General features: G+C 44.8%; 1 protein-coding gene across 2 annotated transcripts in view; it reads left to right on the top strand.

Annotated features, from left to right (window-relative positions):
* Map3k14 (mitogen-activated protein kinase kinase kinase 14) overlaps positions 1 to 15,614 on the top strand; it is a 43,680-nt gene that overhangs the window by 9,316 nt on the left and 18,750 nt on the right. For both annotated transcript variants that reach the window (XM_020171829.2, XM_020171820.2), the window contains exon 2: positions 14,534 to 14,809. In XM_020171829.2, the coding sequence (XP_020027418.1) occupies positions 14,554 to 14,809 (256 nt within the window). In that variant the 5' untranslated portion in view covers positions 14,534 to 14,553. The remainder of the gene's footprint in view (positions 1 to 14,533; positions 14,810 to 15,614) is intronic.

Genomic DNA, 15,614 nt, shown 5'->3' with positions numbered 1-15,614 from the left:
CTCTATGTGGTGTCCTTTCTATTAGCTATTGGCTCTCCTGGTGCAAAAGATTTGAAAGTTGAATGGAAAATACCATCCTCACACTGTTCTTTGAGAACTTATTAAATGCTCTGCATCAGGCCTGTAGACAAGTAGTGGTGGTATGTATGACAATAGCATCTGGTCTCAGGGCTTTGCTATATGAAAACAGTGACGTAGACTCAGGTGGCTGGGAGCCAGGCTTTATAAAATGAAAGGTGCATTTGAACTTTGTCATAGAACTGGTCCTTGGATGGCCCAGCATCGCTGGATTAAGGAACACAGGCCTGCCACGAGTCCAGCTTGGAGTCTTTGCTCTCTGCTCCTTTTTCTAGAACCTTTGCGCCAGCTGGTGATGCTTCCTGATTAAGATGCTTCCTCCTGGGTCAGTCCCTGGGTTTCTCACTAACAGACCTTTGGCTTGTGACAGTTTCTACATTTGGATCCCAGTTTTTAATGCTTAGATCATTAGCAAGGGGATTCAGTGTCATGGCTTAAGAGTATGGACTTTGACACAAAAGTCCCATGTACAAATCTTGCTGCTGCCACTTCCCTGTAGTGTGGCTTTGGGTAAATTACTTGACCTACTTAGCCTCAGTTTCTTCCTCCATATAAAGGGCATAATGTTGAGTCCCTGATCACAGAGTTGTGAGGATTTAAGAAATAATGCATGCATTCCATAATACATAGCAAATAATATAGCTGCTGTTCTTAATTTGTGTTAGTATTGACAACCAGCATGGGACTAAGTATACAAAAATGACAGTGGGTATTGAAAACACCCAAAGATGACCACAGAACAACTAATTTCATCTCTACTGCCAAGCAATTGTGGACCCCAGTTCATTGTGACCCTGGGTCACTCATTCCCTTCCTTGTATGCACTACAGTGAGCACAGAGGCCAGGTGGGGTTGCAGAATGCTCCTCACAGACACCTGTAGGGGCTGGGGCCATAGCTCAAGTGGTAGAGCACCTGCCTAGCAAGCATGAAGCCCTGAGTTCAAACCCCAGTACCAATCCCCTCACCCCAAAAAAGACATCCATAGGGATGATCCTTTTCTTGCTGACTGCTCTGCCCCTGAGTGCTCAGCATTCTCTTCTTTCTCCTTCCTCCTTTGGCAGCTGATAACTAGGACTGCTGGCCATAAGCTGTGTGTGGGAGGGGAGGATTTCAGCTCCTCATAGACAAGGACTTTCAAGTAACTTGCATTTGCAGTCAGGGAAAGAGTGGCTCATCTTGTAACAGTTTTTGTGGTTCCACTAACATTTACTGAGTGCCCACTGCACGCCAGGTTCTATATTGTGTAAATTAAACATTGTTTCTTGCAGTGAATCATCCTCTAAAATCCTCTGATGTACATTTGAGGATACCTACTTCACAGATGAGACAGCTGAGTCTCAGATTAAATGAACTGCCCATGGTTGCTCACCAGAGTGTTGCGGAACTGTGATCTGATCTTGGCTCTTTTATTTTGTTACATAACTGGATGGTAATCCTTCAGCATTTGTGATACGTTGTAATACATTACCTCCTAAGGCCCTTCAGATCCTAAGATCAGTTTGGGATTCCTTTATTATTATTTATTTTTCCATCTATCCATCTTCTCCCTGGCTGGATTGTTAGTACCCTGAGGACAAGGATAGTATTTGTGACAAAAAACTAGCGTATTTGGGAACACCTTCTGATGCTGCCTACCTCCCTAACATGGAAACAGGAGAAAAGAGAGTGAGAGAGAGCACGCATTAACAAAAGGATCACCAAGAAATTCCAATTCCAGGAGGTTACCACTTAGAATTACTTTTCCAAGTATACAAAAATGTGAGTAAGGGTGGGCTTTTCTTTTGCAGTGTTCTTGTAAGTCTACGCACAGAAGAATGCTTTGAGAAATGATGGCACATCTGCATCATGGAATCTTACAGAGCCATTGTAAGAATGAAATCATTCCCCGTGTGCTGAACGAAACAGTACCATAACGTATCAAGTGGAACATATAACTTATGTATTATATATGCATATCACATGTTAATCTAAAAATCTAGATGTTTGTATACGTATAGTAATGGAGCTAGGATTTACAACAAATTTAAGTGCCTCTTAGGTTGTAGGGAAGAGGGAATGCTACAGGGGTTTTCATGGTGTAATTTTTTTTTTTTATAATTGTGCTGGGAGTACATTGTGGCATTTACAAAAGTTCTTATAATATATCAAATAATATCATACTTGAGTTCACAATTCTTTATCCCTCCTCCTCCCCTGTAAATTTTTTTAATGAACAAGTTTTTCATATTTGAAAAAAAAGATTTTTTAAAAGAAAAACAGGGTCAGAGATTATATGTAAGGAGAGACTAGCCAGAAAAACTTGTTCCCCTGTTGTCCCAGCTTGGGACCAGCCCTCCAATCCCATCCCTTCATGTAGCAGTAGAGGAAGCCAGTAATTTTCTCTTGGTCCAATTCTGCCATTTTTTCCATCTTTCTGGGGCCACCTGTGCTGAGAGCATCCCTTACAGCCAACAGGAGCATTGGCCTGTAACCACTGCATACATTCATCATTGGTGATTATAGATAAAAGCAGGGAAACAGTGACCATCAGAGTTGAGAGTGACTGATGGAGTAGTCTCTGAGCACCTGCTACTTCTTGAGTCACACTGATAAAACTCAGTCCCCAGGGACAAGAAGAAAGGGAGTGAAATGAAAACCAAAACCAGGAGGGGCGAGCTCCCCTGTCTCCAGCCTCTTGCTTTAGTGGCCCAGCTGCCAGGGCTCAGTGACCACCTCAGAGGTTCTGGTGAGATGGTGAGATTTCATGCGTGTGTGCGTGCATGTGTGTGTTTGGGGGAAGCAGGCTTTCTGAAGCCTCACTCACAAACATGACCACATGCCTCCTAAATTCTCATCCTGTACTAAGAGGTCCTTTTTGTAATATCTTGTTTCCATTATAAAATACTCTAAGAGAACATCTGGAAGGGGCTATCCAAGAAAGTGGTAATATGGGAAGGGTGGGAGGGACTTAAGCTTCTGATGGTGCATCTTTTATGTACTTTTTTTTACCACTTGAAAACATTATTTAAAAATGAAAACTGAGAGGACTAACATATACTCACTGAAAATTATGGAAAAATTAGAAAAGTATTTTTTAAAAAGTGCTAAAACATCCATAAGCCACTACCTAGGGAGACCCATTGCTATATGTTTGTGCTAGGTGTCTGTTGACTTTGTTGTTGTTGTTGTTTAAGACAGGATCTCATTAAATAGCCCAGGCTGGCCTCAGACTTACTATGTAACCCAGGCTGAACTTGGACTCAAAAATCCTTCTAAACTCTAGATCTTCATGCCTCTGCCTCCTGAGTGGTGGAATTACAGATGTGCACCACCTCACCCCCCATAGGTGTCCACTTTTGTAAAGGTCAATATACTTTACAGATACATGCTATTTGTGTCATACTTTATATATAATTCTGTATCTTTTTTCTATTAACATTGTATCATAAGCATTTCTTCATGTTAAAATTTGTTTATAAGTATTTAATGATATGCTGTGTTTTATTTGATAATTTCATTTTCCCAGTAATTACATATTTTTGTTCCAATTTTTTATTATTATGGAAATACTCTAAACATCTTTGATTGTGCTTCTTTTTCTGTATTTCTAGTTGTTTCATACCTATACAGCAGTTCTATGTGTATAAAAGAAGTGGCTATTGTCTCTTGGTATAATGCTTTACAGAGTTTTTTTTGTTTTGTTTTGTGGTACTGAGGCTTGAACTCAAGGCCTCACACTTGCTAGGCAGGTACCCTTCCACTTGAGCCACTCTGCCAGCCCTTTTTTGTGTTGAATATTTTTTAGATAGGGTCTCACAAACTATTTGCCTGTGCTGGCCTTAAACCAAGATCCTCCTGATCTTTGCCTTCTGAGTAGCTAGGATTACAGGCATGAGCCACCGGTGCCTGGTGATCAGAGTTCTTTCAGTTGCATTATTTCATTTGATGAGTAAAGAGACTGAGGGTGTGATTAAGGGCCAAGATGAAGGTGTGGAGAGAGGAGACCAGGTGCTTTGGGTGGTCAGCCATTGGGAGGGACTTCCTTTTTTTTTGCCCCCCCTACCACTTGAGCCCCACTCCCTGCATCATCCTTCCCAGCCCCCCCACCCGCCAGCCATGGGAGGTGGAAGACCTGAGCCACCCCTGCAGAGTTGAGAAGCCAGGGTGTGGTAGAGCGATCACTGTACTGGAGCAAGCCCTGTGTTCAGGGAAATGGTGGTCAGATAGATTATAGACCACAGACTTTGGATTGGGCCCATAAGCAGTGCAGAGCAAACAGATGTCTTTGAGCTTGAGATTGTCTTAAGGACATGGTGTTCTAGGATGAGCTTGGCACAGTAGGGATGGGCAGATACCATGGGAAGACCTATGATAATAGAACAGATGTGAGGTGATTGCCCTAAGCATCAGAAGGAGCCTTGTAGGCCTCAGTGTTTCTGCACACTTGGGGCCTACCAGAGTCGCCAGCATGAGGTGGGGACTGGAGGACTATCGTAAGATTTATTCCACAAATTTTATTTACCCTGTAGTTGGACCTGTGGAATTAGCGGTGAGCCTGAGTAGTTAGGGGCATGTCAGGTTTCTTTTATATTATTATTGATCGGTAAGATTTCAATGATTAATGAGCCTTCACATTTCATACCCTCCTTAATGGGAAATGCATATGCAGCAATTGCCCTCCTGGGAAGCAGGCTGCAAGCTGGCCAGGGAGGCAGTTTCCTGGTTCCTCCAACCTGTGAGGTTCACTGAGAGTGCTCAAATGCAGGCCCCAGGGGTGCCCCTTCCTCCATCGCTGTGATCACTTGCCCACAGTCACTCCTCAGCCAAGAGAAAGAAATGAGTAAGCTTTTCAGAGCCCTGAAGCTTGTGGTACTGACATGCCAGGCTGGCATGAGTGCTGGTTACCCATAGCAGGGTTTTCCCATAAAGCCAAGGACCAACTGTCTGCTCCTCCCCTGTACGTTCTTCCATCTGTAGCTCTTTCCCCAAGAATGTGGAGGAATGTAGAATTATACCTACCCTACCCCCTAATTAATCCCTGGGGCATATGAGGAGCAAGCACATTCTGTGATCTGGTACCTGAACTTTACCTCCAGCCTCCTCTCTTGCAGCTGTATGACTAGGTTTATCCAGCAGCAGCTGCAAGAATTCAGGATTCCTAAATAGACTCACCTGTGGGCCTTAACTTCTGCAGTCCTCTCTCCTGGGTCCCTCACCTGGAATACCCTCTCCTTTTCCTTGAAGATTTCTTGCTCTTGCCTTGAGACTCAGCCCAGGTATCACCTCCTTTAAGAAGCCTTTCCTGACTGCCCCACTTGGTCCCTCTGCATGGTCCTGTTGAGTCTGCTGTGTGTCTATCTCTGCCCTTGAACCTGCTATGCACTTTTATTGTATGCACTTTTCTGACTACTTGTCTCTTTCCCCAGTAGACTCTAAGCTCCTCCAGGGACTGTGTCATCTTACTCAGTGTTCTCCCAGCACCCAGAATAGGGCCTTGTGCCCAGGAGTACCATGGCCTGCAGAGCTGTACAGTGGGACAGGATACCCTGATACCAAGACCTTACTTACCAAAAACCTTACCCTGCCTGCAGTCATTGATTTTGAGGCTCTTTTCAGATACCTAGAAGTGATTGTTATGCCTGTGTCCTGAGTACTCTGATATGAGTATTACGTGGTTTTCGTTAGCATTGGCCTAGCCTATCCGTGTTAGTCAGACTTGCATTGCTGTAACAAAATACATGACATAAATAACTGAAAGGGACTGAGCGTCAGTGGCTCAGGCCTGTAATCCTAGCTACTTGGGAGGCTAAGATCAGGAGGATCACGGTTTAAGGCCAGCCCAGGCAAATAGTTCACAAGACCCCATCTCAACCAATAATTTGACACAGTGTCACACACCTGTCATCCCAAACTATGCAGGAGACTGAGATCCAGAGGATTGGTATGCAAGCCAGCCTGGGCAAAAAATGTTCATAAGACTCCAGCTCAATGAAAGAAGACTGCGGATGGTGGTGGGTGCCTATCATCCCAGCTAAGCCAGAGGCCTAAAATAGGAGGATCACGGTCCAGCTGGGCTGAGGAAAAAGCTGGAACCTATCTCCAAAATAACCAGAACAAAACGGGCTAGAGGCGTGGCTCAAGCGGTAGAGTGCCTGCCTAGCAAGTGTGAAGTCCTGAGTTCAAACCCCAGTACCACCAAATAATAATAATAGGAGGAATCTTTATTTAGGTTTTAGGGATTTCAATCCATAGCCCTTGGCTACATTGGTGTGGGCCTGTGGTGAGGACAGATGGCAGTGGAAGCATGTGACAGAGGCTACTCGGCTCATGGTGGATAGGAAGCAAAGAGAGAGGAAAGGACCATGGATCAGGGCAAAATGTAGCCCCAAGGACACACCCCTAGTGACCCACTTCCTCAACTAGACCCCGCCTCCAAAAGTTTCTAGCACCTCTCAAAATAGTGCCACCAGCTGGGACCTAGGCTTCAGCACATGAGCCTCTGGGGGTCATTTCATGTTTGCACCATAACTGTATCTCTTTCCATCCCTTTATTTTGTATCTTCTGTATACAAAATAAACACAATTTATTAGTCAGCGTCTAGTTTGTCTTTTTAATCTTATGTGATTGTCTATTTTTAATCTATTCATGTATATTGTGATTAATGATACATTAATATTTTGACTGACTTCTTCCATCTTAACTTGCATTTATATTTTTGTTTCTTTTTTTTTCTTCCCTCCTTTTCTTGCTTTCTGTTAAGAGCGACAAAGTTTTCTATTTTTAATTCTTTGGAAACAATTATGTTTCTATTCTTAAAGTAGTTACTTTTAAATTTTAACATACATGCTTAAGTATAATTTTTCTAATGAAATTTAAATATTTCACATGTAAATTTCCCAAAAAGACAAGGAAGTTATTACTCTTTACCCACTGAACAATCCATTCTACCCTTCTTCCTTGTTATCTATATTTTAATGCTTCAAAGTGAATTAATTTTTATACTGAATTGCTCATTAAATTGACTGACATATCACATTAGTTCCTATGTCTCCCATTATTTCATATTCCACTTCTTTCCTCTGGTTTATTTTTCCTTTTAAAAAAAAATTTTGCTGGGGCTATAGCTCAGTGGTTTAGTGTTTGCCTCGCATGCATGAGGCCCTGAGTTCAATCCCCAATACCACAAAAAATAAGTAAATAAAATTTTAATTATTGTTGTACTGGGGGTGTGCTGAGACATTTACTAAAGTTCTTACAGTACATCATACATCCATCATTCTCCTTTATCCTCCCCCTCCCTGTTTTTTATTTCCAAAACATATCCTTCAATAGTTCTTTCAGTAAAGGTACACCATATTACCTGGAATTCTTGTTTATGTATGTGTAGATTATGTGTGGATATTTTGATTGTTTAAACTAAATCATATGACCTATTAAATCTAATGAAGTTAAAAATTATTCCGAAGTTGCTGGGTGCAGGTGGCTCAAGCCTGTAATCCTGGCTACTTGGGAGGCTAAAATCAGGAGGATTGTGGTTCGAGGCCAACCCAAGCAAAGAGTTTGTGAGAAATAACCAGAGCAATGTGGACTGGAGGTGTGGTTCAAGAAGCAGAGTACCTGCTTTGCAAGCACAAAGCCCTGAGTTCAAACCCCATTCCCACCAAAACACAAAAATCATACCAGGAGCATGTACTAGTATATGACTTGAGTAGATGTCTGATGTGTTTATTTCTAACTCATCTTCCTGATGAAACCCCCTCATACTTAGTTCTTGTGCTTTCTGTGTTATAAGGGCTGAGAAATTACTACCAGGGTAAAATAAGGGTAGTAATATTCATGTGTCTAGTTAATACTGCTCAGATCCTGGATACTCTGCATACCTTTATCAACTGGCTTGTATTCTAGAAAAAATATGGCAGTCTTTGGGTCCCAGGGGAATGGACCAAGAGTAACCTGAGTTGAACCCTAATCCCATGTTAGATGCTCTCATTGTGTGAATTGAGCCTCATTTGTTTTGGCAGGTAACTTAGCTTTCTGAGCCGTAGTTTCTTCATCCGTAAAATGGGAATAATTACCCATCTTGCAGAATTATGAGGTGCATCAATAATGCAGATAAAGTACCTAGCACAGTGGCACACAAAGACATTGGTGAATGGTAGTGTTTATTACATTCCCTGGCTCTTGCTGAGTGCATGTGGGAGGCTACCATAAAATGCATCTCTGAGGAGATAAGTCTGAAAAGATAGGTGAGATCTGGGCAGATGCTATAAAGGAAGAAGCAAGAAAGCATTCCCCAGGAAAGAGAGGAACAGGGTGAGCAAGCGAAGAGAATCTGAGACTTGCCCATGGCTGTGCTGCTCAGGTGAGTGAAAGGACCACTCTGGATAGCAAAATGCCAGGGCAGGGGTTTAGGGAAGGCAAGCCAGGAAGGAAGGGGAGCCAGGGCTGAGCGGGTTATGGGGATCTCTGGGTACACCTGACCAGATAGCTGTTTTGCCATGGCAGCTCCCTGTGCCTGGCACTTGCCCTGGGTTCTTTCTTCCTGCACAGCCCTTGTTTTTGATAGACTGAAACTTGCCCAGAGTAGCCTGAGTGCCAGGCAAACTGAAGGCTGAAAAGAGGAAGCATCAAGATGACATTGGTTTTCAACCAGTATCTTATTAAGGAAGTTGAATCAACTGCCTCTGCTCTTTCTCCCTGTGGGCATTCGGAGAAGGACAAGTTTTTACTACCAGATGAAATAGTCATGAGATTTACCCTGGCCCCTTAATGGACATTTTTGAGATGGTCCTAGAAGACAAAAATGGGAACAAAGGCTCCAAGTGTGGAATGCGTCAGGTAAGGTTGCAGACACCCTGACTATATTATGCTGAAACAGCTAAGTCCCAGCGGCTTAGTAATGGCTTTTAGTGTGGGGAAGGGCAAGCGAATGAACACTCACTTAGCACCTTCTACTGGCCAAGCCACCTTGTTGGCATTTCACGTACCCTGCCTCTTTCTCAGCTCTCAAAACATTCCTGAAGAAGCTGAGAGAAGTTGGGTGACCACTCAAGGTTAATGCATAGGCTCCAGAGGCAGCAGTCAAGTTCAACCCCACCTCCTGTAGCTGTGTAATTTTTTTGGCATGCTAATGAACTTCTCTATGCCATATTTTCACATCTGAAAATGAAGTTAATAATTTAGTAAATATTGACCACTGCTGTTCTGAATTGGAGTTATCCAGCCCTTAAATAATCATAACCAATTCATTACATTCTGGAAACTAGAAGGAACTTCAGAGACTTCCAAGGCCACTGGTTTCCAGTCTCTTCTTGAAGACCTAGGATTCTGCAGGGGGGAGAGAGGTTGAGCAGGTACAGTTCTTGCCTGCTTCCTTTAGTCAGAGCAGCTGTTTCTAATGTGAATTGATGCTTCTAGCTTTCATATATTGAGGGTTTAGTTCTGATTTCATTTGACAAAAATGGCCATACTGCTCCTTTTTTTGTTTTTTTCAAAGTTGCCAGGGCTAGAGCCAGGAACCGGTGGCTCAGTCTATAATCCTAATTACTTGGAGAACTGAGATCAGGAGGATTGAGGTTCAAAACTAGCCTGGGCAAACAGTTCGAGAGACCCCCATCTCCAAAATAACTAAAACAAAATGGACTGGAATTATGGCTCAAGTGGTAGAGCTCCTGCTTTGCAAGCATGAAGCCCTGAATTCAAACCCCAGTCCCGACAAAAAAGTTTCCAGGGCTAGAACTCATAACCTCTGGTTCCCATTCTGGGGTTTTTGTTGTCCTATATTTACTAATAGAGGGAACTCAAATATGATACATTTTAGAAAGGTTGTCTTCTCTAAGCATCAACATTTAAAATACAACTTTTCTACCTTCTAGTGAGTCAAAATTGTATTTAGCCTAAACCTCTTTCCTGTCCCAGAATGCTAGGAGCAGAAATTTCACTGTCAGAGAAATCATTACTAGCATAGCCTTCAACCATAGAACCTTCTGCCATAATGGAAATGTTTTCCATCTGTGCTGCTCAATATGGTAGCTAGTGTCACAAAGGAACTGGTTTTTAAATTTGATGTAACTATAATTAAATGTAAATAGCCACATGTTGCTGGTAGCTACCATCTTGGACAGTGCCTTAGAGTAGAGAGACGACAAATTGCTGTCCCTCTCTTGATGACCTTTGCATCAGGATCATCCAAATAACTTGTCACAAGTACAGATTCTGGGCCTAATGCCCAGTGACTCTGATTCAGCAGGTCTAGGAGGAATGCATTTTAAGAACCCATCTGGTTATTCTAACTTGCACTCAGGTTGGAAACCACTGCAGTAGAGAGTTCTTCCTTGGAGTAAAAGAGCAGAGGCAGAATCAGCTGTGGAGCCTTGGCCATGACCTAGGGAGACCAGAGCAATCTCCTGGGAAATGGAAGATCCTTGTGAATAAACTTTACGGACCCCTTCCCTGAAAAAATACAAATCACATATTTTTTTTTTCCCAGGGGCTCACAGATCTCCTGAACACAGACTAAGAACTAATCTTAAAGACATGACCCAGGGTTGATCTGGTAGCCCACCAGTCATTTCTTCCCCCAGACTTCTGCAGGGTTATGATGGCAACACAGAAGGAATGTGTGTGCACAGAGGCAGTGTGTATGCATCAGACCTGAAAGAATGCTGACCGAATTCTACTCCTTTTCTTTTCTTCTTTGTTTTCATGCGCTTGTGATGGAGGCTCTTGCCATTGCTCCAGAGAGCAGGAGGCTAAGTACATTGGAGGCAGAGTGGAGCTGGGACAGGGTCTAGGCTGAGTAATGGAGCAGGATCTTGACCTCTCTTCAAAGGCAGAGGCATAACTGGCTCCCACTTAGTCACCACTCCCCCACACATTGCAGAAGCTGTGAGCTGGGAGACAAGCCAGTGTCTAAAGCCCAGAGCTGGGAAGGCTACCTGACCAGCAATCCCAGGGTTAATGTAGAACCACAGAGAAATGGGGAGGGAGGAAGGGTGGGAAGGAGCAAGCCTGTGTGTACATATAGGAGAGCTGCCATCAGGCCAAAGTATCCCGAGAACAGAGCCATTTGAACTGTCAGTGAAGGTCTGAGTCACAGTCACATGGCACAGGAAAGTCAGCCACAGAAGAAGCTTTACCACTCTGGTGCCATGATTTTTCTGCCCCTGAGAGGTGAGGATCAGCCTGTTTTCCCTGTGCCCTTTACAGGTCCAGCTGCCATCTGCTGGGCCAGCTTCTCAGTAGCCTCCTTGTCACTCTGCCTGCCAAGCTGGGGATGAGTCATTGGGGAGTGGACAGGAGGCCTTGGCCTCAACTTCTCCCTGAGGAGAGGGTGCCTGGTGTGGGCGTGGAGAAGGATCAGGGCCTCTGGCTCACTGCCCAAGTAGCCACCAAGATGAAAGAATGGCTCCTGGGATGAGGGAGTGCCCCCACAGCCTCTCTAGAGGAATGCTAGCTCAGGATGAGCTTTCTAGAACATCATTGAGCCATGCAAGACAAGGGCCCCACCATCTGAGTCCAAGCACAGCAAGGTCTCTGAACAAGTGGGCGCCCTTTTCAACCTCATTTTCCTCATTCATTAGTGCGGCTCTCTGTTCATCTGTGGTGCTTGGGATCATCCTGCTTGTGAAGGTCATGAAAAGCACTCTTGATTCTTCCACTCCCTCCTGCAGCCAACATGGTTCTTCTCATTTGTGCTTTGATGTACTAGATACTGAGGCGCTAACCTCAGTATGGGGTGCAGGGCACCCCCTGCCTCAGGAGACTTGACTAGGGAGGACCATGAGATTCCCCTCCTGGGGATGGACACCCAGTCTGAAGAGTCTGGGGTCTGGATCCTGGCCCTGCTCTACCACATGTGGGTTGGGTGACCTTGGGCATGTTCCCACTTAGTTAAGCCTCAGGTTCTTCACAAAAGAACGAGGAGATTAAAGTAACTCCGAGCCCCCTATAAGCATACCTCTACTACTGGTAAGTTTGGAGGGCTTTTTGGTTTTTCTTCAGATAGCCATTGGTATAAAGGCTATAAAAGATCTAGGCCTTAGGTTAGTTCTGTGAGATGGAGGGGTTTGGGGAACAGGGAGATGAGAAAATGGTTATAGGAAGCTGGACACCAGCGACTCACGCCTGTAATCCTAGCTACTCAGGAGGCCAAGATCAGGAGGATTGTGGTTTGAAGCCAGCCAGGGCAAATAGTCCACAAGACCCTATCTCAAAAAAAAAAAAAAATTACAAAAAAGGGCTGGTGGAGTGACTCAAGGTGTAGGCCCTAAGTTCAAGCCCTAGTACCACTTAAAAAAAAACAGCCTGCCATTGAGGCCTTTCGCTCAACTGGAAATCAGAAAACCCCCTAGACTTCTTAAGGTGACTGTGAGTTTGCCCATTCAGCCTGCCCAGCATCTGGCCTCCAGAACCAGGCATCACTGCCAGAAACTTGGAGCTGCCCTGAGTTCAGACATGAAAGGAACAAATTAATAGAGCCCAGCAAGCCCCCATCTCATCTCCCAATCGAGCTGGCACCATCTTCCATAGCCGTCATAGTGGGAAAAGAAAGCCAGGCAGGTTCAGTAGGAAGAAGGCTTAGGCCTAGTATTCGTCAGCTTCCCACTATGTCCTTTACCCTAGCCTGATGAGGCAAAGGCCAGAGGCATTAGAGGTTTGGCTTCCTGTGGTCTGCCTTTCTGCCCCAAAGGCAAACAGGCCTTACCCAGGTTTTATGCCATTAGAGCAGGGAAGACTACACCTGTTAGTATCAGCTCTAAGACCAACCCACCAAAAGAAAGCGATTATTTAAAACCTGTCTTGGGACTGAGGCATGGCTCAAGTGGTAGAATGCCTGCCTACCAAGAACAAGGCTCTTGAGTTCAAATCCCAATACCACCAAAAAAAGCTATCTGCACTTGGTACCTTCTGAGAAATTGTCTAAAGCAAGTCACACCCCAGAGGGGCTCTGTCCTTTAAAAAGTCCCTGTCTTTAAAAAGCCTTCCAAGGTTGAGGCAGAAGGATCTGCCAAGGTTGAGGCAGAAGGATCAAGAGTTCAGGGCCAGACTGGGCTACGGAATGAGACCTTGTCTCTGAATAGATTAATTAATTAATTAATTAAGCTTTCCAAATGCTAACAATCTCAGATTGCCACTGTTCTCTTTCATGACAATTCTAGTCTACATGCTATTTGCACAGATTGTTGGAAACACAGGGCTCCTCTCCCATGTAGCTTCCTTGGGAAAGCACAGGACTGGTCAAGATGGAACCCAGAAAAAGGCAGAATCTCATGTTTTGTCCTCAGATTTCTAGAGGTATTGGTTGGTGTTAGGGCTTCCAATATAAATGCTACAACCTGTGTTTTCTGAAAGAAAAATGATTCCTAGAAGTTTTTAGCAAATGAGTTTGGACATTAGAAGAAGGAAGCATGTCATCCCTTCTGGAGAGCCACAGACAGATGCATCTTGGGAAAGGAGCCAAGTGGTGAATGCTGTTTGCAAGCTGAATATTAGACTTTGTGAGGTAGATAGACACACATATATTTATAACAGCCATGCACTACACAACAATGGTTTGATCAATAATTGGCTGCATGTATGACTGACCTCATAAAATTATATGGCCCAGTGATGTCACAGCCATCTTAGTTTGTGTAAGTACACTTTATGATGGCCACACAATGAAATTGCCTAATGACCCACTTCTCACAGTGTATCCCCATCGTTAAGTGATGCCTGACTTGCTAGGGGACAGAACAAAACCTTGATTCTTTCCACTTGGAGAAGAGCCACTGTGGACAGTGTAGATATGTCTTCTCTGAATGCAAGTTATATGTGGGGCCAATGAGGTGGTGGTTTTGAAGGATGGGATTGATCACCCTGTCTTGAAAAAGCAAAGTTTGCCAAACAGTAGGAAAAGATTCAGCCATTAAAAACAAAAACAACCAGCTCCCATGTTTGTGTCATTGCTGTTCTAGGGGGAGCAGGCTACTAGAATCTTCCTTTTTGGCCCAGGGGAGGAGTTTGTAGTGGGGTGCTAGTAGGGCCAAGGGTCCCACACATGGAACATGGGTAGATGTTGCAAAGTTGGCTCCTTGCCAGGCGCCAGGAGCTCATACCTGTAATCCTAGCTATATGGGAGGCTGAGATCAGGAGGATCATGGTTAAAGAGTAGCCTGGGCAGATAGTTTGCAAGACCCCCATCTCCAAAAAAACCAGCGCAAAAAAACAAAACCAGAGCAAAATGGATTGGAGGTGTGGCTCAAGCAATAAAGCACCTGCTTTGCAAGCACAAAGCCCTGAGTTGAAACCCCAGTCCTACTGAAAATAAATAAATAAAAGAAAGTTGGCTCTTTCACTGCTCAGGGTGTTTGGAGGATAAGTCCATGTGGCATAAAGAGGCCCCTGCGTTTCTCCTCCTTCTCAAGCCTGACCTGTGCCTGTCACACAGGTCTGGGATGAAGAGTGACCTGTTCTGTTTGACCTCTCTCAGGGTGAGCGTGAGCCTGGGAGATGGCAGTGATGGAAGTGGCCTGCCCAGGCACTCCTGGCTCAATAGTTGGGCAGCAGAAGGAACTCGCCAAAGCCAAGGAGAAGACACAGTCACTGGGGAAGAAGCAGAGCTGTGTCTATAAGCTTGAGGCTGTGGAGAAGAGCCCTGTGTTCTGCGGGAAATGGGAGATCCTGAACGATGTGATTACCAAAGGCACAGCCAAGGAGGGCTCCGAGGGTGGACCAACCGCCATCTCCATCATCGCCCAGGCTGAATGTAAGGACCTGGGGTGGTATGGTCATGGGGACAAGTGGGCAGTCCTGCAGGTGTGTGGCTAAGCATAGGAGAGGCCACCCTCAGCATTCCCTATAGAAGACAGAGGTCAGAGTGACCATTCTATAAGATTCTCATGAGACATAATTGGTGGCCTAAACCCAGAATCAGTGTGAAGTGAGGGCTATAAAGGTGCCATGGTAGAGCATGGGTAGCATGTGCCTATCATGACCAGAGCAGGTGAAGGGAGCTAAAAGGCAAGACTGCTGGGGGCTCTTTGCAGGATCAAGCAGGCCATTAACCTGCTGTGACCTTAGGCAACCCCAGCATCTGGAGAGTCCAGATAGGAAAGGCCAGGTCTTATGGAAAGCCCCTTGGGGCTTGCAGTCCCTTCACTACCTTCCACCTGAGATGGCCCCACCCCAAAGAATGAATACCCTGCTCTTAGGCCTGCTGAGCCAGTCTAGTGGCAGCTGGTCTCCTCAGGGTGAGGCCAAGTCTGGCCTTTCCACTTCTACTCCCGATACCTGGAAATAACGAGTAAGGGTGGCTGCCCCACAGACAGAAACTCCCAGGAGGGCTGGAGAGGGCCAGGAGTCCTCTCTCCATCACCCACCCTCCAGCCCAGGAAGTCTCTTGGGCTGAAACCCTGTGAGCCTGACAGCTCATGAGGGCATTTCCCACACATATACATCCTTTGCTTGTCTTCTACTGCCTTCTGGTTATTTTTTAAGGAGAGATGACAGAAAAAAATTTTCAATGGAGTGAGTACACACTTAAACACATACATATAAATACACAATAGCAT

The sequence above is a fragment of the Castor canadensis genome, chromosome 11 (genome assembly GCF_047511655.1).
Source record: "Castor canadensis chromosome 11, mCasCan1.hap1v2, whole genome shotgun sequence".
NCBI classification, from domain to species: Eukaryota; Metazoa; Chordata; class Mammalia; order Rodentia; family Castoridae; genus Castor; species Castor canadensis.
The sequence above is the reverse complement of the archived record's forward strand: the minus strand, read 5'-3'. Positions and strand labels throughout refer to the sequence as shown.